The sequence below is a fragment of the Sus scrofa genome, chromosome 14 (genome assembly GCF_054392235.1).
Source record: "Sus scrofa isolate SSC_HxYL_T2T_F1_AM1 chromosome 14, Sscrofa_HxYL_maternal_Yorkshire_Landrace_v2.0, whole genome shotgun sequence".
Classification (NCBI taxonomy): Eukaryota; Metazoa; Chordata; class Mammalia; order Artiodactyla; family Suidae; genus Sus; species Sus scrofa.
In genome coordinates this window covers 36,552,979-36,575,306 of record NC_139396.1, presented here as the reverse complement: position 1 = coordinate 36,575,306, position 22,328 = coordinate 36,552,979, and the positions used below count along the sequence as shown (strand labels likewise).

Sequence of the window (22,328 nt, the reverse complement as noted above, 5' to 3'; positions counted from 1 at the left end):
CTATAATCAGTAATTTAGATTGACCTCAGTGTAGGTAGATCCTCATGGCTACCGTCATAGCCTACATAGATTTAGTTATAGTTCAGTATCAGTGGACTTTCTCAAAACACTGACTAAAATCAAAGGATTTGACAACTCATTTCTAAGTTGTCTATAGTCATCACATATAAATATATAAAAAAATGTAATAAGTGATGTTACCACTTGGCTTTTGGGGACTGGCTGATGGAAATACTGCATTTCTGGTCAAGTGAAGCATTTACAGGGATGTGAAAATTATCTAAGTTTTGGTTTGCTGATGTGGCATTTCTCAGAATTGATTCCATTTTGGGCCTAGGAAGTTATTTTAACAGACACAAGTACCAAATTAATTATTGAAGGCTGCTTAATGCACAATTTTGTTTTTGTAATTTAATTATAGTGCTTTGGTTGATTTATTTTGATTATCACAGTTGCAAAACTGTAGAGTTTATTTCATAATATTGCCTTATAAGCTTGCATAATGTTATTTTCTCATAAAATAGAAGTAGAGAAAAACATATTTCCTATTGATGGAACATTTATTTAGAATTATATAAGATTTTCAAAAACTTATTTTAAAGTAAATGCTTTAGGCTAAGTATATTTTCTTGACATATGATAAAACTCAGCTTATTCAAAGTATGTTCAAGAAATTATTCTTCATTTAAAATTCTTATAGATTAGGAAGATGGTTGTAACAGAAAAACTCTTTTGAATTAGACCTTGTAAATAATTACTACTGGTGACAAAAGTAAAATGACAAACCTTGAAATGTTTTACATTTCTCAACACTTTGTAAGCTCATCTTATTAATTCAAAAGTTTCTTTGCTTACACATTAAAATTATTCTAAATGACATGTTATTATTCTGTAATACTTCACCAATTATTGAACAGCTACATAAATAAAGGTAAGAAAATTTTAAAGGTAGATTATAATGTGTCAAAAGATGCTACTCTTTTATATTATTATTATTTTGTCTTTTTAGGGCCACACCCATGGCATCTGGAAGTTCCCTGGCAAGGAGTCAAACTGAAGTTCCCGACCTATGCCACAGCCACAGCAACACCAGATCCAAGCTATGTCTGCAACCCACACCACAGCTCACAGCAATGCCAGATCCTTAACTCACCGAGTGAGGCCAGGGATCAAACCCACGTTAGAAAGCTAGATGGGTTTGTTACCATTGAGCCATGATGGGAACTCCTCTTTTATATTATATACTATAATTACTTAACTTCTTTACAAAAATCTTTAACTTTTATAATTCTTTCTTTTATAACTATAAATGAAAAATCCTTTCTATAATATCTACTAGTTTTCATGGTAGCAAAATTGATATATGTACTGGGACCCTCTATTATTATGTTAGTTATTATTTTACCATGTTTTGTGACTTCAAAGAGCTACCCAAATTTCTTTTTGCCTTCTTCTTTTGTTGTTATTGTTGTTGTTTGGCTGCACCTGTGGCATGTAGAAGTTCCCAGGCCAGGGATCAAACCCTTACCACAGCAGTGACTTGGGCCACTGCACTGACAACACGGGATCCTGAATCTGCTGTGCCACAAGGGAACTCTGCGACCCTCAATTATAAGGTCCAAAATATTTTTATCTCAACATGTGTTCTTAACTTTAAATTTATACTTTGAGAATTATGACTATATATATGTATAATAATTGCCAACATGTTGACTTAATCACAAGTAACGAGTCAAGTTGGTACTGTCAAGTCATGTTGGGGCTTATTCTTTTATACTCCCACTATTCCGTGGGGTCGAGGCCCTGTTCTGTTACCTAGAAGCTATGGGCTTTCTTTTTTAGCTATCCACGTGGAGCTGGAGTTGTCAACATAGGAAAAAAGGAAAAGTTGTTGCATTAGGTGATCCATGATCACTATACAGAAAGTATTTCTTAGAAAACCTACACTTTAAGATAACCCACATAGGGCTGCCCTGCCTGGACTCTCTGATTGACCATAAGCCTTAGACACCATATTTTGATTGATCTTCAACAGTAAACATACTCAGGACTTGGCAGTTCCCTGACAGTGACCAAGCTTTTCTATTTCTGAGACCACCTGGGCCACGGCAGAGCCTTTTGTTACTGCTACATGCAACCTTCCTCTGAGTTCTAATTTCAACACCTCCTCCATTTGAAGGTCTCTCTTTCTAACCCTCCAAATGTTTTGAAAGTAAAAAAGTCTGAATAGTAATTCATGCTGGTAAGAAAGTAAACAATCTTACTTTCCCGTAAAGTAGAATATGAGTTGACCTGTGAGAAATGACCTTGTTAAATACTAAACATTATGAATTAGCTGGTCAAAGTAAGATGAGAAGAGAGAGAATATGTTAAATTGGGCCACAGGTATTAATTGTTGAAGGGGCTACTAAATAAAAGATGTACCCCTCACTGTAACCCTTCCCATTCTTTCTGTGATGATCTTGGACATTTATGCTTTTTTTTTTTCTTGAAGGATTTGAATGTTTTGAGTGTTTAGGATGACTTACAGCTACAGGAGGAAGAGAATGGGCTTTTTCTTCTTTTTTTCTTTTTTTTTTTTAATAATTTTTTTTATTTTCCCACTGTACAGCAAGGGGGTCAGGTTATCCTTACATGTATACATTACACTTTTTTTCTTTTTTTTTTTCCTTCAGTCAAGATAATGGTAACTGATTACTGATGCATTAACTGCATTGTGACAACAACAACAAAAATTTTTTTTTTGTCTTTTTGGGGTCATACCCACAGCATATGGAGGTTCCCAGGATAGGGGTCAATTTGGAGCCACAGCTGCCAGCCTACACAACAGCCACAGCAACACGGGATCTGAGCCACGTCTGTGACCTATACCACAGCTTACAGCAACTCCAGATCCTTAACCCACTGAGCAAGGCCAGGGATCAAACCCACATCTTCATGGATACTAGTCAGGTTTGTTACCACTGAGCCATGACAGGAACTCCCAAAAACGTATTTTTATGGAGGTTTTTATTCATTCCACATGTAGTTTAGACATTTGTGAACTTTTAATAAGAAAGAAATTTAATACAGTATGTTTAATCTGGAATTTAAGTGAGGATTTATTTTAATTTAGTTGGATAACATACCATATGCAGTTAAATAAACCGTACTGCTCATTATACTCAATATTACTCCTCTGGGTCAAACATTATAACAGGGAAGGGACTTTGTATAAACTCTATCTTTTAACACTATACAGTATTAACTAAAGCATTTGTCCTCTTAAACATTCCCCAGCCTCACAAAACAACACTGCACATGGTTTGATAATTTAATAAAAACGTCTCTCACACACACACACACACACACACACACACACACACACACACTTTCTGTGTCTCCCTGACTTTTTAGATAGGCTTGTGGCCTAGTCAAGTTAGAAAAGTAAAAAGACAGTGTAGTTCACCTGAGGACTTCTTGCACTTTGACTTATTTAAGGAAAGGGAAATATAAACCTATTTCAGTTATTGTGTTTAATTTCAGAATAAAGTATAAATAAACACAGATAGCTATGCAGAGACTGACATATAGACCAAGGGATATCTATACATAGATACAAATGTATATATAAATAAAATCTACTGGTAGAATCAGTGGGAATGTTTCTCAGGGTCTTGCCAATGATTTTAATCTGAAATGACATATTCCTCTTTGATATTAACATGAATTATTTAGGTTGCGTTTTTGGTCAAACTCTGAGTTTTATAGTGTTATTAATTTTAAAAGTTGATTTATTATACTGTCTTATAGTCTCATAAATAGAGCCATTGTTGACAAATTACCCACAACCAAATACGGAATGTAGAATTAAAGTATAAAATTATTAATGCTGGTTCTATCTAAACAAATTCATCACTTTTGAAATTAGTGTTATGAGTTATATAATTAATTAAAAATAGCAAGTTTATTTATAACCATTTTGTTCATAAAAATTGGTTACACTAATCATGCAAGAATGAAAATAGGAGCTTAGGATTTAGCATTATTTTCTAATTTACTACATGATTTATTATAATCTCCTCACTGTTCTATACCCCTAGTAGTCAGCTGACTTTCCAAAGAAAATGGCTTTAAGACAGAATATTGGAAAATACTTTAGAGTCAACCAAAATGGTGGGAAAATTGTATAAAAACCAGCTGTTGGGTTCTGTTTTTTTGTGCTTTTGTTTTGGTTTTTGCTGCACTAGCGGCATGCAGAAATTCCCAGGCCAGGGACTGAACCCTTGCCACAGTTGTAACTAGAACCACAGCAGTGACCACACTGGATCCTTAACCCGCTGAGCCACAAGGGGATTCCCAGCTGCTGGTTTCTAATGCCATCTCAGAGCTGTGGAGAAATGGTGTTTCTCCCTTCCTGGCAATAAGAAAAACCTTGACAAATGCAAATTAATAATTTTTCCAATTAGATAATAAAAATTGCAATGGAAAGAATTTAAAATAATGTCAGAAATGTGAGAAGTGCTTTAAGGGAGAAGGAGAATACAGCAATTTGCTCACTTGACACATAAGATGCTGAGTGGCACATAAGTTGGTAACAAGAATCAACCAGATTTTAACTAACCGCTCAAGTCTGAGAGTAGGTGAGCCTAAAAGGGACATGGGCAAATTAAGTCTACACCCTTCTGCAAGCTTTCCCTCCAGGAACCCCACAAGTACTCAGAGGGAAGAGTGGAGAAAATCCTAAGGAAGTTTCCCTCCAGGTGGTGCCTGGGGAGTGACAGCAAATACTGAAAACCAAATATCCAGTACTCAATATCTGCCCTGATTCATCTTCCCTATTTGCCCTATGGGAACAAACCCTGAATACTCAAAGTCCTTAAAAGCTGATGCCTGGGGCACAAATGGGAACCAACTGTAATTATGAGAGAAATAGAGAGATAAAACCCCTACCCTTTTGTGAAGTGTGAACTCATACTAAGCCCAGCAGTTCCTCTGGAGCAGAAGCAGGGTAATTTCTGAAGTTCTCACGTCTGGGACCAGCTGTTTACGGTACCTGCCTAGGACTGCAGCTTAAGGAGAACTTCAGAGAAGGGACCTTGTGGAACCCATCGCTCCCCACCCCACCATCAACCTAGCATCCAACCACCAAACTCACAAGATCTGAGTACAAATAACAGTGGAATATAGCTGAGAGAGAGGCAAGAGAGAGATCCTTTCTGGTGAGCAGCACAGAGTGAAGAATAAAATGTCAAATTTCACATAGAAAAAAAGTAAAGCTATTTAATACAGTTTTGACAGCAAAACTATATTAAATCCTGCTTAGTATAAAGTCAGGAGACTGTCCCTGAAAAACCTTTTTTAGAGACTCTTCCTTAATTCCTCAGTTGTACTCATTTTGAACAGAAAGGGTATTGGAAGTTCTATATTTAGTTTTCTGAGATACATCCACACTATTTTCCATATTGGTTGTACCAATTTACATTCCCACTAAAAGTACAGGAGGGTTCCCTAGCTACACCCTCCAGCATTTGTTATTTGTAGACTTAATTAATGATGGCCATTCTGACTGGTGTGAGGTGGTACCTCATTGTAGGTTTGATTTGCATTTCTCTAATAATTAGTGATGTTGAGAATTTTTTCATGTGCCTGTTGCCATCCATATGTCTTCTTTAGATAAATGTCTATTCAGGTCTTCTGCTCATTTTTTCAAGTGGGTTGTCTGCTTTTTTGCTGTTGAGTTGTATGAGTTGTTTGTATATTTTAGAGATGAAGCCCTTGTTGGTTGCATTGTTTGAAACTATTTTCTCCCATTCCATAGGTTGTCTTTTTGGGTTTTTTTTATGGTTTTCTTTGATATGCAAAAACATAACATTGATTAGTTCCCATTGGTTTATTTTTGCTTACATTTCTATTGCCTTGGGAGACTGACCTAAGAAAACATTTGTACAGCTGATGTCAGAGAATGTTTTGCCTATGTTCTCTTCTAGGAGTTTTATGGTGCCTTGTCTTATGTTTAAGTCTTTAAGACATTTTGAGTTTATTTTTGTGCATGGTGTGAGGGTGTGTCCCAGTTTAATTGATTTACATGCAGCTGTCCAGTTTCCCCAGCACCAGCTGCTGAAGAGACTTTTTACCATTTTATATCCTTGCCTCCTTTGTGGAAGATTATTTGACCATAGGCATCTGGGTTTATTTCAGGGTTCTCTACTCTGTTCCATTGCTCTGTATGTCTGCTTTGGTACCAATACCACACTTTCTTGATTACTCTGGCTTTATAATATTGTCTGAAGTCTGGGAGAATTATGCCTCCTGCTTGGGTTTTTTTCCCCTCAGGACTGCTTTGACAATTCTGGGTCTTTTATGGTTCCATATAAATTTTTGGATTGTTTGTTCTAGTTCTGTGAAAAATGTCATGAGTAATTTGATAGGGATTGCATTAAATCTACAGATTGCTTTGGGTAGTATGGCCATTTTAATATTAATTCTTCCAATTCAGGAGCATGGAATATCTTTCCATTTCTTTGAATTCTCTTTAATTTCCTTGAATTAATGTTTTATAGTTCTCAGCCTATAAGTCTTTCACCTCCTTGGTCAGGTTTATTCCTAGGTATTTAATTTTGGGGGGTACAATTTTAAAAAGGTATTTTATTTTTGTACTCCTTTTCTAATAATTCATTGTTAGTAAACAGAAATGCAACCAATTTCTGAATGTTAATCTTGTATCCTGCTACTTTGCCAAATTCTGGCAATCCCACCCATGGACATATAAATGGACAAAACTTCCACTGAAAAAGATAAATGAACTCCTATATTCATTGCAGCACTACCCACAACAGCCAAACCATGGAAACAGACTAAATATCCATTAGACGAATGGATGAAGAAGATGTGGTATATATACACAATAGAATACTATTCAGTCATAAAAAAGAACAAAATAATGCCATTTGCAGCAACATGGATGGAACTAGAGATTTTCATACTAAGTGAAGTAAGTCAGAAAAAGAAAGACAATACAATATAATATCACATATATGCAGAATCTAAAATATGGCACAACTGAACCTATCTACAGAACAGAAACGAATCATGGATATAGAGAAGAGATTGTGGTTGCCAAGGGAGAGGGAGAAGGAGTGGGGTGGAGTGGGAGTTTGGAGTTAGTAGATGCAAGCTTTTGCATTTGGAGTAAATAAGCAATGAGGTCCTGCTGTATAGCACAAGGAACTATATCTAATCACTTGTGATGGAACATGATGAAATCTAATATGAGGAAAAGAATGTATACATGTATGTGTGTGTGTGTGTGTGTGTGTGTGTGTATAACTGGGACACTTTGCTGTACAGCAGAAATTGATAGAACATTATAAGTTAACTATTTAAAAAAGGGTATTGGAAAAATAGTGGCACTTTTTTTTTAGCTAAGAATTAAAAGGATAAAAAAAATAAAGTGAGGCAGTTAATGAAGTTTCTCCAAGGAGGAATCGAGTGACCAATTTTCCTTTATTTCACAAGGTTTATAAGGGTCAATTTCTCTAAGTATTAAAGAAAAATACTGCAAATGTTTTATTGATAGCTTGTGACATCTGTCATAGTTCCTGAAACTCTTATCCAGACTCTCACTGGGAACCAACAGCTATCAGATACAAAGCTAACTCCATGACCTTCCAGCACTTTGCCTGTCCCAGCCTGTCACCCTCAGACCTTTAAGAGAGAAACATTCTTTCTTCCTTTGTGACATCACATCCACTAACTAAATGGGGTAGTGTGGGGGATTTACTATAAAATAGATGCTCTCCTGATGGCCTATTCCTGGACATTCCTGAGGACTCCTTGATCATAATCAGGTCATAGATTTAAACACTGATTTACCTGTATTATTAGTACAAGTTAAAGATCTAAAGAATAATTATATTCCCAGGCAAATACTATGCTGATTTTCCAATATTATTTGGGCCAAACCTATCAGACTGAACTCTCCAAATATCTATCCTGGCTTGCACCACACCCTCTAAAACCAGAACCAAAGGAAGTACTAAAATCAATGAGAAAAAATCTAACAGAAAAAAAAAGGCATTAACCCTTATATTATTCTTCATGATACTTCTATTCTCTAAGTTAAAAAAGAAAAAAAAATCCTAGTTTTTAAATTTGTTCAAAATCTCACAAGTATAAATCTAATAATTTCCTACTTCCTTCAGAACCAAAACCCAAGTATTTCTTTATCCTGGTGCATATTTTATAGCTATGAATGTTACCTCTTTATTCACACATAAGAGATTTGCACAAGTCCTCAGTGTTCCGACTCAACTTTATGGGATCATCACAGATCAGCATTGTGCAACTGTTTTCGCATTAGTCCAGTATCAAAGTCCTTCTCATCTAAAACTGATTGCCAGAGTTGCCAACTCTGTAGAGGCTCCTGCTAACATGATTTCTTTTAGAGTCTGTCTTAAACAATGGTCCCTGATGTTGCCAAACTTTGCTGCCCACTGAAAATATCCAATATTTACCAGTAAGAAGGCTTATTTCCTATAAAGTCATATTACTTACTGCATTTCCATTTATCATTGTAATAGTTTAAATTCTACTTCTCTTCTTCCATAGGAGAAGTGAAGTTCATGACCCCCTAACTGCTTTTTTTTTCATATCTGATAGACTGATCAAAACATTCCTAATAATTTTATTAGAACATGCCTAAAATTTTAGATTTAATCTTGTTTATAGGTCATATCTTAATAAGGGAACCATAAAATGTCAGGCAGGATACATTATAACAGATATCAACTCATCATTAGAATATGGCTCCTTTCCAGAGGCAAAAGTCAGCCCAGATGACAGAACTGGTTGTGATCCCAGTAGCCTCCTGGACAAATAAAAAGAATAAAGTGGGAGTTCCTGTCGTGGCGCAGTGGTTAACAAATCCGACTAGGAACCAGGAGGTTGCAGGTTCGATCCCTGCCCTTGCTCAGTGGGTTAACGATCCGGCACTAACATCCGGCACGTGAGCTGTGGTCGCAGATGCGGCTCGGATCCCGCGTTGCTGTGGCTGTGGCTCTGGCGTAGGCTGGCAGCTACAGCTCCAATTAGACCCCTAGCCTGGGAACCTCCATATGCCTCGGGAGTGGCCCAAGAAATGGCAAAAAGACAAAATTAAATTAAATTAAATTAAATTAAAATAAAATAAAAAGAATAAAGTTTTTACATATACACTAGTAGTAGAAATACTTTGGAGATCATCTACTTTTTCTGAAAGCCTAAGAGAAAATAAAAGTACTTAAGTAAAAGCCCTGATTTTGATTGGTCAGCGTATTAGGGGCATTTTCATAGCTCTAATTTTTTTTTTTTAAGGAGTTGGCTATTTTCAAGACAGAAGCCCATTCAAAGAGAGATATCCAAGCAAGAGAAGATGACTTGTTGATCACTGTGCCAAAAGGCTGTCCCCACAAGGATCCTAAACCTCACAACACTAAAAGAAACCACATCGTTGGAGAAGTTCGAAGAGAATGTTATGAAATGTTATACAATGCCAGTCAACCTCTGGTCCAGAGTAAGAAAAGGGCATTTATTACATGGAAATAACTCCTTCATACTTAGAGTGGCTGCTTATGGCCTTAGATAAAATCTTGAAAATTTTTACATGATATTTATTACCCACATATCTAGGACAAACTGACCACTCCACTCAATCAGTATTAGTGAAGGAACAAATTTCATTGCTGTTGTTGATGAGTTGTACCCCAAATTTAAAATACTACTTGACAAGCCCATGAGGGCTTTTTGATCAAAAACAAATCACTTGGTGCTTTCCAATAATGATAGCGAGTTGGGAGTACAAAAGCCTACTGGCTGTTATCCAAAAACTGAACAGGGGAGTTTCCATCATGGCTCAGTGATTAACAAACCCAACTAGGATCCATGAGGATGCGGATCTGATCCCTGGCCTTGCTCAGTGGCTTAAGGATCTGGCATCTGAGCTGTGATGTAGATCGCAAATGCGGCTCAGATCTGATGTTGCTATGGCTCTGGCATAGGCTGGCAGCTACAGCTCTGATTCGACCCTAGCCTGGGAATCTCCACATGCATCGGGTACGGCCTGAAAAAGACAAAAAAAAAAAAAAAAGACAAAAACTGGATAGGGATGTGTTCTCTTGTTACACTGATGGCTGCCTTAATGATAGTGGCTGAGGACATCACCTAGCATCCCTTCTGCCCCATCAATTTCCACTCTCAGAAAGAGTTAATTAAATGAATCCAAGAATGAGATAATCTGGACCTTGATTTTAGGACCCCAATCCTAACTACCTAAAGGAGAATTCAGGATTTTTCTTCTCTGCTCAAGCTCTGCTAACAAACCAGAAAAAGGGTGAAATCTACATGCTATGATTCAAAACTAGCCAAGGGCAACTAAACAGTGCCATTAACTCCTGGCATTAGTTCAGAATAGTCACTTCATATATAACACTGGTTTGGGGAGGTGAAAATATGTGGTTCTAGGAGGAAAACACCATGCTTATAGTCCTCCAAATCTCTCTGGCACTTTTTCTTTCTTTTTAGGGCCACACCTTTTGGCATATGGAAGTTCCCAGATTGGGGTAGAATCAGAGCTGCACGTGCAAACCTATGTCACAGCCACAGCAATACCAGATCCAAGCTAAATCTGCAACCTACACTGCAGCTTATGGCAAGGCAGGATCCTTAACCCACTGAGCGAGGCCGGGTTTCAAACACACATCCTCAGAGAGACAGTGTTGAGTTCTTAACCTGCTGAGCCACAACAGGAACTCCCTCTCTGGCATTTTTAATATTACTAAAATAATCTGAATGAATGAACTCCAGCAATAAAGTACAGACAGTTCCCAACTTGTATTGGTTTGACTTAATGATTTTTTGACTTTACAATCATGAGATAGTGAGAAAGCCTGTAGAATGCCGAAATAAGTAGAGGACTGTATTTGTATTTTGAGTTTTGATCTTTTTTCAATATTCAATCTGACCCTCTCTTGGAATGCTGGGCAGCGGCAGCCACAGCTTCCAGCCAAACACGTAATCACAAGGGCAAAGGAACTGAAACCTACTAACAAGTCTGTACCCAGACAACCTTTCTGTTTTTCACTCTCAATGAAGTATTCACTAAATTACATAAGATAGTCAACACTTTTTGTGTTAGATGACTTTGCTCAACTATAGGCTTAATGTGTGTGTTCCAAGCATGTTTTAGGTAGGCTGGGCTAAGCTAAGATGTTGGATATGTTAAGTGTATTAAGTGCATTTTGGACATGACAGTTTCCACTCACAAGAAGTTTATCAGGACATAACCCACTATAAGTCAAGGAAGATCTTTAATTCCTTTTAAGACAAGATTTATATATGAGAATGCTATGGAAGGAAGCCTATTTTTTTTAACAGTAGTGGTTATTACAAAGGTACATATATAGCATACCTTAAAACAAAATTGTGAAGAATGAGGTTAAAATAAGGCTAAAAAAGTGAAGAGCATATTTGATAATGTGATATCATTTGCAAACATAGAATATTTAACTCCTAGAAGCTGCTTTAAGGAGAAATGGTTAATGGTCCTCAAAATTCACTTTTACATGGTATTATATTGTTATACCCTCAACTGTAATACCTCTTTTTAATATTAATATATAAAAGAAAAAATGTTATATGGTACTTTTCCAGAGTACTAAAAGATATATACAGAGTGATACCAAAAAAGAGTTATACAAACTATTATTTATTATGATAATTACACACATGTTCCTATAGGAGTAGCTGTTATGTTTTTAGTAATTATTTATTAGAAACTAATGTAAGCCATTGAGTAACCAGGGTTTTCCCCTACTGCACCTTTGACTCATTTCCTTGCCTCAAATCTCCTAGACCCAGCACACACTTTGTTTGTTTTTGGCCATACTTGCAGCATGTGGAGATTCTGGGGCCAGGGTTCGAACCCAAGCCACAGTAGAGACAATACCAGATCCTTAATCTGCTAGACCACCAGGGAACTCCCCAGCACACACTTTGCACTGTCATTCAAATAATTTAAATTTTCTATTCTTGACTTTTTTTAATTAAGGAAAAATTTAATTGAGGTATAGTAAACATAAAACATATTAATTTCGGGTATACAAAATAATCTAATCCTACAAAATGATCACTATAATAAATCTGGTTAACATTTGTCACCATATACAGTTGCAAATTTTTTTCTTGTGATAAGAGCTTTTAAGACTTACTCTCAGCAGTTTTCAAATATGCAATATGGTATTATTAACTATAGTAGCCATAGTGTATATTGCATCCCCATGATTTATTCATTTTTGTAACTGGAAGTTTGTGCCTTTTGACCTACTTCACCCATCTCATCTACCCCTCTCTCTCTCTCTGTCTTTGGCAAGCATCAATCAGTTGTCTTTATTTATGGGCTTACTTTTTTCCTTGAATTTGCATTTATCTGTATTTGTTTCCTTGTCTTTGACTCTTCAGAGTTTTAATGAGACATTTCCTTTGAGACATTTTGGGCTTTTACATGTGGCTGCCCATTTCTTTCTTCAGATTTGGGGAAATTTTCAGCCATTATCTTTTTGAATAAGTTATCTAGTCCTTTCTCTTACTTCTTCTTCTAGGATTTCTATCATGTGTACATTGTTCATTCTGTTTGTGTCCAATAAGTATCTTGCTTTCTTCATTCTTTTCCATTCTGCTTTTTTCTCCTTTGACTGAGTAATTGTCAATGATCTATATTTGAGTTGACTGACCCTTTCTTCTGCTTGATCTAGTCTGACGACATTCTGGATTTAATTGGTGTCAAGGGGCTGTATTCAAATCTGGAGATGTGAGAAACAGAGGGCAACAGGCTGTGTCTTCTTATGTCATTTGGTGGATGAGTGGGAGATATCAGGCTTTATGAATGATACAGCTATGTTTAATGTAGGGTTTCCACTCCCTGCCCTAGCGTTGAACTGAGGTTGGGTCAAATTGTTGGGATTTTGCTGTTGCCTCTGAAAGCAGATCAGTTAGTTACCTAGATCTTGAATAAAGGTCAGGCTGGCCTTCCAGAGCTTTTCTTTTTTTCTTTCTTTCTTTTTTTTTGGTCTTTTTTGCTATATCTTTGGGCCGCTCCCGTGGCATATGGAGGTTCCCAGGCTAGGGGTCGAATCGGAGCTGTAGCCGCTGGCCTACACCAAAGCCACAGCAACTCGGGATCCAAGCCGCGTCTGCAACCTACACCACAGCTCACGGCAACGCCAGATCCTTAACCCACTGAGCGAGGCCAGGGACTGAACCCGCAACCTCATGGTTCCTAGATGGGTTCATTAACCACTGAGCCATGACGGGAACTCCCCAGGGCTTTTCTATTGCCATTGTAGGTAGATTGGACCCTACAAGTACACTGATTGTGGAGTGTGTTTTGGGTTGGTCTACCAGTCTTTGAAGTTGCCACTTGCATGAATCAGTATACATGTGTCTTGGTCCAAGAGCAGGTACTAAACCACCTCACCGATTCTCTATTGAGCTTTTCTATTCCCTGTCATTTGGCCAGAGAGAGCAAACTATTATTAGGGGTGGTGTTTGTTTGTTTTGGTTTTGCTTTGTTTGTTTATCTTGCTGGTGGTTCTGTATTAAAGACCTTTCCAGCACCCAATTTGGGATATATATGAGCAATTAAAAGAAAACCAAGGGAAATCATCTTTGTGCAATCCTCAAGTCTAGTGGTCTCTAGCCAGTCTGTCTTTTGCTTTCAGGGGTATTTTTGTTGTTGTTGTTTTCTACTTAAATTATATCCAGAGTATTTAGCGTATTTAGAGAATAACTGGGGAAAACTGAAGACTCGATTTTGTTGAGTATACGCTTTGTTGCGAAAACAAAATCTGCCACAGTTGTTGAATAATGTTCTACATTAAAATGTAATCAAATGTAAATACCTTTTGAGTAACACTCCAAGGAACAATAAAAATCAAGCTGACCATTATTTACTACATAAAGAATTAAGCTAGGCATTATAGGAGATAGTAACATTTGTGAAAGACACAGATAATGTGCTTGAGTACTTTTAATCTGACAAGTCCAGTGAGGAGAATAATGTAAGAAGTATAAAACTATATAAACATTCTGCTCTATGAGGTAATGGTAAGTACCATAAAACAGATTTTAAAATAACAGGACCCAGAGTTCCCACTGTGGCTCAGCAGAAACAAATCTGACTAGCATCCATGAGGACGCAGGTTTGATCCCTGGCCTTGCTCAGTGGGTTAAGGATCCAGCGTTGCCGTGAGCTGTGTAGGTCACAGACACGGCTTGGATTCTGCATTGCTGTGGCTGTGGCGTAGGCCAGCGGCTACAGCTCCGATTGGACCCCTAGCCTGGGAAGCTCCATATGCTGCAGATGCAGCCCTAAAAAGACAAAAAAATAAAAATTAAAAATTAAAAAAATAAAAAATAAATAAAAATGATCATTGTAAAACATAAGGATGATCAATGAATAAGAAAATTTAAATAAATAAATAAAATAAAATAAAATAAAATAACAGGACTGTGTTGTTGTTAATATGTCTCTTAGGCAACTGAGTAATTTATGACTTGAGGTTGAAAAAAACAGATATTATTACTTATACCAATTTAACATATATAAATTAGGACAACTGCAGCAATCTAAGACATGGTTATATTACCCTTAAGATCTTTTTAAAACAATTGTGGAAATGTTCACACACAAGCATATATTTAGAGAATAGTATCAATTAATTCTTAATTGCCCATTATCCAGGTTCAATAACTCTAAATCTGTGGCCAGTTTTCATTTTTCTTTACACCCACAAAGCCCCTCTCCCTTATTAATTTTAAGAATAAATTCTGTGCAGTTTCTACAGTTATCCATTGAACAAAACACTAATCACTTTTATTGTATGTCTCTCTCTTTCTCCCTATCCAGGCCTCTGCTAACCACCCCCATCCATGTTTTGTATTTTGTTTTACTTATAGGGCTGATGCTCTAATGGTTCATCTCTGCCAGAAGACAAATACTTAATGATTAGCCCTGCACACTAACCATCTCAGAATAAGGAGCCAGACCATCTGCGATTCCTAGCCCTGCCTGCCTTCTTTTCTGGACCATTTCCATAATGGTAGCTTCAAAAATGACTGTGATTAAAGCCCTATTTTACATGAGGATCATACCCCTGCTACATTGGCTTGGGGTGTTTCCACCTTTTTCAGGACACATTTGGGCTGTGCAACCCCACTATCAAAGTCCCCCAGAAGTGGTGATTCCCTTGAGGGTAAATGGCACTGGCAGAAGCATGCAGCCTCCAGGCTGGCTCTCTTACAGTCTTCATTTGGGGGGCCAGAGACATGTTTTCCACATGCAGGTCAAGAAGCATTTGCTGCCCAGACACCTCCCAGTGTTTACCTACACAGACCAGGGGGCTCTCCTGGAAGACAAGCCTTTTGTCCAAAATGACTGCTATTACCACGGTTATGTGGAAGGTGACCCAGAATCCCTTGTTGCCCTCAGTACCTGTTTTGGTGGCTTTCGAGGATTGTTACAGATAAATTATGTTGTTTATGAAATTAAGCCCATGATTTTTTCTACTGAATTTGAACATCTGTTATATAAAGTGGACAGTGAGGAGACTCAATTCCCAACCATGAAATCTGGCTTTATGCAAGAGGAGATTGTACACCAATTTGAGTTTCAAGAGACTGGTAATTTTACTCTGAAACAAAGTCATGTTAAGGGCTGGTGGATCCACAGTATCATTGTTGAAGTTGGAGCAGTGGTGGACAATACTCTATATAATCATTTTAAACAGAATATCTCAAGGTTACAGGAGGATCTATTTCTTATTGTAAATATAGTGGATTCCATTTATCAGGAACTGGGTGTTAAGGTGTTATTGTTTGGTATGGAGATCTGGAATAGAAGAAACCATGTTGAAGTGGGACCTGAAAGGAGAACTCTGACAGATTTTTGCATCTGGAAGGCTGGTAACATTGATGCCCGCATGGCACATGATACTATACATCTTTTTATAAATAAGACAATAAGAGGATTAACTGGTTTAGGCTATGTTAAAGGAATGTGTAAATCAAAGTACAGTTGTGCAGTTGTTACTTTTGCAGACAGAACCGTGCCCATTATTGGAATTGCAATGGCTCATCATTTAGGTCATAATTTGGGTATGTATCATGACGATGGATACTGTATGTGTTCAGTAGGTTATTACAGATGTATAATGAATTATGATAACCCACAAATAGTCCAATTTAGCAATTGCAGTTTTTCTCAATTTTGGGACTATTCTGTACATGAGGCACAATGTTTGCGGTACGCTGTATACCAAAAGGATATATTTTCAAGGAAACGCTGTGGAAATGGTATTGTTGAAGAAGGCGAACAGTGTGACTGTGGATCTCTTCAGAATTGCTCAAAAGATGCCTGTTGTCTGACAAACTGCACCCTGAGTTTGGGGTCTGCTTGTGCTTTTGGGCTTTGTTGCAAGGACTGCCAGTTCTTACCATCAGGAGAAATGTGTAGAAAGGAGATCAATGCATGTGATCTTCCAGAATGGTGCAATGGGACATCCCATATGTGCCCAGATGATGTATATGTAGAGGATGGAATTCCCTGTAATAACAGTGCCTACTGCTATGAAAAGAGATGTAATGACCGCAATACACAGTGTAGGCAGATTTTTGGCCAAGAGGCAAAAAATGCACAAAACATTTGCTACAAACAAGTAAATACTCAAGGTGATCGTTTTGGTAACTGTGGAGTTGAAGGCTCTTCATATCTAAAATGCAATATGTCAAATATCCTGTGTGGGAGAATTCAGTGCGATAACGTGACAGAAATTCCCCTTCTGAGAGAGCATTCTACTGTGCATGGGACACGCTTCAAGGACGTCACCTGCTGGGGTACAGACTACCATATTGGGATGACCATACCTGATATTGGTGAAGTGAAAGATGGTACTGAGTGTGGCCAAGAACATGTCTGCATCCAAAGGAAGTGTGTCCATCTCTCTCGCTTGGACAGTAATTGTTCACCTACGTTCTGTAACATGAGGGGGATCTGTAACAATAAACATCATTGCCATTGCAACTATAAGTGGGACCCTCCCAACTGCCTAATAAGAGGCGATGGAGGTAGTGTTGACAGCGGCCCACCCCCTAGAAGAACGAGGATAAAGAAGATTTACCTCTTAATACCATGTCTTATTTTGCTGTTACTTCTACTATGCTGTCTTCTTTTGCTTTGTATGAGGAAAAAACCTAAAGGACAAAAGCAAAAAAGTCAGCCTCAACCTGAAAAATCCAAAGCAAAAAACTGAGACTCAACATGGGAAACAAAAACAATTAGTAACAAAAAATATATCTGAATAGATATGCATTAAAAAATGTAACTCCTACAATGTCTTTACTTCTTTATTTTAAACAACTAGAAATTTTATTTTTCTTGAAATGTATTTCTTCATATTTTCTAGGAAAAAAAATGGCATATGGGTGGTTGTACCAGTTTTTAAGTTACTGCTTTTCAGCTCCAAAATCCCTTGCCATTTTGTACCCTGCATTATGGGAACCACATTTCTGCTGCATTAGCCCTCTTTCTACAGGGATCTTCAGAAGGATGAAGGAGAGGGAATTTGGAAATCTGGGAGATCCGTTTGTTTCCTGCATGTCAGTATTACTTCAATAACAGATTTTATACTAGCAATTATAGTTAGTTTCAATATCCTTTGATCTCATTGTCAGTCCGAGATACCAGCATAGCTATCTGGATCTTTGATCTCTCTCCACGTCTCAAACCCTCTGCACCAGTTTAGCAATACCTACTGTGAGAGTTTTGAGTCTCATTTTTGAGACCATGGTACTAGCCCTACAGTTCTATAGATTCAAGTAACCCAACCTCTTCCCTTTGCTTTTCAGTTCCATGAATGAAATCACCTTCTTGTAATTAGTATTTTCTGGTTACTAACCAGTTACTAGTACAATGCCTCCCTTTACTTGCTGTGTTCTTTAGTAGCTATTTACTCAATTCTTTTATATTTAATTCTATTCTCCTAAAATCATTGTTTTTTTATAACTTAATTCTGACTGTTACAGAATTGGTATAATGAAAAAAGTAGGGATGCAGAAACATCAAATTTTTGTTTACTTGAGATTTTTTTTTTGTCTTTTGTCTTTTTAGGGCCACACCCATGGCATACAGAGGTTCCCAGGCTAGGAGTCGAATCAGAGCTATAGCTGCCGGTCACAGCTGCAGCCACAGCAACAGCAACGCTAGATCCGAGCCGCATCTCTGACCCACACCACAGCTCACAGCAACGCTGGATCCTCAACCCACTGAGCGAGGCCAAGGATCAAACCCAAAACCTCTTGGTTCTTAGTCAGATTCATCTCCACTGTGCCATGATGGGAACTCCCCAAGTTTTTCTTTATCATTGACCTTAACCACCTTAGGAAAATTATTGAAATTTACTGCAAATTTCCAACAAACTAAGAAAATACAGAGTGATAATAACAGTTGTCTCTAAATTTCTGGGTTTCTTTGGTTATAAAATGAGATTTTTAAAAAGATACGTTCAATTTTAGGTAGGTCTTGGTAGACAGGCATTTTTCTGAAAACAACAGCTATACAATGCTAAATACATTTCTTAAAATTGTATTTTAAAAATCTCAGAGAACTGTGGAGGCAATGAAGATTAAAAGACTTAAAGTTTACAAGGAAGGGAAAATAATTTGAATTGTCAGTACTTTCCCCTCCCTGGAATAAAAATGTTTATTGCTTTAACATGATGATTCTGAATATAAATTAATGATCAAGCTTGGCCTGCCCAGTTAGATTTATTTCTTTATAGAAGAAAGAGAAACCTGAAAAACTCTTAGTGTGTAGAACAGGCTAGACTGATAAATTAGGCACTTAAGCTCATCATATTCAAAAATCAGTTTTTCCCACTCCACTTTTTCTGAATTTCAGTACATTTGCTGGAAAATAGGTTGAAGTCTTTTTTTGTGTATGTCTTTTTTTAAGGCTGCACCCACAGCATATGGAAGTTGCCAGGTTAGGGGTCAAATCAGAGCTGCAGCTGCCAGTCTATGGCACAGCTACAGCCACACAAGATCCGAGCCATGTCTGAGCTACACCATAGCTCGTGCAACACAGGATCCTTAAACCTGTGTCCTCAAGGATACTAGTCAGGTTTGTTACCCATGGGCCACAACAGGAACTCCAAGGTTGAAGTCTTTAAAGATAGAGATACCTACAATCTACTGTAGTTAGGAAGCAAATAGCTAGTAGAAGGGAGTTTGCCTCAAGGACACGTAATGCCTTCCCTTTAAAATATTGGCCTGATTTTGAAAAAGTTGGGGGAGTTCCTGTCATGGCACCGCGGAAACGAAACCAACTAAGAACCATGAGGTTTGGGGTTCGATCCCTGGCCTTGCTCAGTGGGTTCAGGATCCAGCGTTGCCCTGGGCTGTGGTGTAGGTCGCAGACGCTGCTCGGATCTGGCATTGCTGTGGCTGTGGTATAGGCTGGCAGCTGTAGCTCCAATTTGACCCCTAGCCTGGGAACTTCATATGCCACAGGTGTGGCCCTAAAAAAAAAAAAAAAAAAAAAAAGACAAAAAAAAAAAAAAAAAAAGAAAGAAAAAGTTGGAATACAGGCTAGAGAATTTAGTTTTGAAGATCTGACTATCAGAACATAGTCACACATTGCTTTCAAAGCTGGGAAAATAGAGTCATATGGGCTCCCAGTAGAAAGTCCAGTAAAGCATAAGTGACTTATTAAAACAACACTATTTCTGACTGAACTTAATTCCTTAATGTATTAAAGTTATTAGTCACTCAGCCAGTCTTCCAAAAAGAGGAAAGAACTACTACGGTTCCTTATATAGAACATCTAGAATATAATAAAACACTATCACACATATCAAAAAGACAAAATTATGGCCAATAATAAAGGGAAAACAACAACAATAAAGATAGGAAAAGAGAAGATAGAAGTCAGGTAAAAGAGGATCCAAAAGAATGGAAAAGATGACAATGAACAACAACAACAAAAATCCATATGACTAATATGTTACAGTAGCTGGAAGAAAAATGAACAGACCATGTGAAAGAAGGCAGATTCACTGCACCAGAAAATTGGCATCTATGCAAACTTGTCAAATACATATTCTAGAGCAGAAAAATAAAATATCTAAATTCAAAAAATCAGTGAACAGTTTGAATTACAGAGTTCATTGTATAATTAACTAAATTAACTATAAGTAAAGTTAGTAAAAAAAAACTCAATGACTGACACACATAGGGAAAAAACATTAAAATAGAGAAGTGATATGTGAACCATAATAAATCTGAAATCATTAAGAGAGTACCATTTGAGAAGATAATTGAAGTAATGTAAAACAAATGGCTGAGAATTTCCCCAAAGTATCCCACTGCTTCAAGAAAATCAATGAATTTCAAGGAGAATAAACACACAGAAATACACACTTAACCATATCATAGTAAAACTGTTGAGGAGAAACCAGAGACACTGAGGAATCTTTAGAGTAGCCAGAGATATAAAGTATCCATATCTTAAAAGAAATGATAATAAAAATATATAGTTGACCTCAATAAAATGAGTGAATGCATGACACTGAAATCACATATTTACTCAATAAATTGCAGTTGCCAAACTAGAATTTTTTAGTTTGTGAAAATAGCATACAATAATGAAGAAGAAGAGGGGGACGGGATTAAGATGGCAGAATAGAAGGACTGGAACTCAACTTCTCTCCTAAAAACAACAAAATTCACAACTAAAGGCTGAGCACTCTTCACCCAAATGGACCAGTAACCTTAAAAAAGATATCCTACTCCAAAAGAAAAAGAGGAGGACACATCAAGAAGTAGGAGGGGCGATTTCACGATATAAACAACCCCATACCTCCTGGGTGGGAAGCTACACAGACTGGAAACTAAGAGTGAGAGCTCTGAGCCACACATCAAACTCTCACGTGTGGGGATATGGCATGGGGAGAAAGAGCCCCTGGAGCATCTGGCATTGAAGGCCAGTGGGTTTGTGTGCAAGAGCTCCATGGGACTGGGGGAAACGGAGACCCCATTCTTAAAAGGCACACACAGACTTTCAAGTGCACTGGGGCCCAGAGTAAAGCAAAGACTCCATGGGAATCTGGGTCAAACCTGACCACATTTCTTGGAAGACATCCTGGGAAAACAGGGGTGAACGTGGCTTGTTGTGAGGGAAGGACATTGAAAGCAAAGCTCTCGGGAATATCCAGCAGCCAAAGTGCCTTTCTCTGGAGGTGGCCATTTTGGCAAAATCTGGCCCCACCCGTCAGCCAGCTGCTGAGAAGCCCCAGAGCAAACAACAATCCAGGTGGGATCACAGCCCTGTCCCTCAGTAAACAGGCTACCTAAAGACCCCTCAGGCACACAGCTGCCTCTAATCCCATCCAGAGACTAAGCCCCACCCAACAGAGGGATTAGAATCAGCTCCACCTACCAGGGGGCAGGCATCAGTCCCTCCCATCAGGAAGCCTACAGCAAGCCCCCCATACTGACTTCAGCCACAGGGGGGCAGACATCAGAAGTAAGAGAGGCTACAACTCTATTATCTGTAAGAAGGTCACCACACCAAAAACCTATCAAAATGAAAAGACAGAGAACTATAACTCAGATGATGGAGAAAGGAAAAAACCCAGAAAAACAGCTAAGCAAGGAGGAGCTTTTTAGCCTCCAGGAAAAAGACTTTAGACTGTTGATGCTGAAGATGATGCAAGACATTGGAAATAAACTGGAGGCAAAGATGGATACCTTACAGGAAACACTGACCAAAGAGATACAAGATATCAAACTGAAACAAGAAAAGATGCAAAATACAATCATTGAAATAAAAAATTCACTAGAAGCAGCTAACAGCAGAATACAGGAGGCAGAAGAACAAAAAAGTGAGGTGGAGGACAAATTAGTGGAAATTATGGATGCAGAAAATTGAAAAGAAATGAAGAGAGTCTCAGAGAACTCTGGGACAACATTAAACGCACCGACATCCACATTATAGGGGTGCCAGAAGGAGAAGAGAGAGAGGAGGAGACAGAAAAAATATTCCAAGAGATAATAGCTGAAAACTTCTCTAACATGGGGAAGGAATCACTCACTCAAATCCAGGAAGCACAACGAGTTCAATATAAAACAAACCCAAGGAGGAACACCCCAAGACACATATTAATCAAACTGACCAAAATTAAAGACAAAGAGAAAATCTTGAAAGCAGCTAGGGAAACGAAACAAATCACATACAAGGGAACCCCAGTAAGGTTATTATC

At 37.9% G+C, this 22,328-nt stretch overlaps 2 protein-coding genes across 9 annotated transcripts in view; one reads left to right on the top strand and one right to left on the bottom strand.

The window, feature by feature from the left end:
- The window catches only part of GLRA3 (glycine receptor alpha 3), a 488,702-nt gene that overhangs the window by 208,157 nt on the left and 258,217 nt on the right, over nucleotides 1-22,328 (bottom strand). For 5 of the 7 annotated variants that reach the window (XM_084997706.1, XM_084997695.1, XM_084997704.1 and 2 more), the window contains 2 exons: nucleotides 17,190-17,262; nucleotides 16,936-17,062 (listed from right to left, as the gene is read on the bottom strand). The gene's annotated coding sequence lies outside the window, so the exon portion shown is untranslated. The remainder of the gene's footprint in view (nucleotides 1-16,935; nucleotides 17,063-17,189; nucleotides 17,263-22,328) is intronic. The other 2 variants (XM_084997696.1, XM_084997697.1) reach the window with 1 other exon arrangement.
- ADAM29 (ADAM metallopeptidase domain 29) lies at nucleotides 7,717-17,399 on the top strand. 2 transcript variants are annotated; one of them, XM_084997692.1, is made up of 3 exons: nucleotides 7,717-7,829; nucleotides 9,334-9,532; nucleotides 14,971-17,399. In XM_084997692.1, exon 3 carries the CDS (start codon nucleotides 15,111-15,113, stop codon nucleotides 17,319-17,321), a length of 2,211 nt encoding a protein of 736 aa, XP_084853818.1. In that variant the 5' UTR covers nucleotides 7,717-7,829; nucleotides 9,334-9,532; nucleotides 14,971-15,110; the 3' UTR covers nucleotides 17,322-17,399. The 2 variants fall into 2 exon arrangements, with proteins under 2 accessions (XP_084853818.1, XP_084853817.1); XM_084997691.1 differs by having other exon boundaries at nucleotides 14,921-17,399.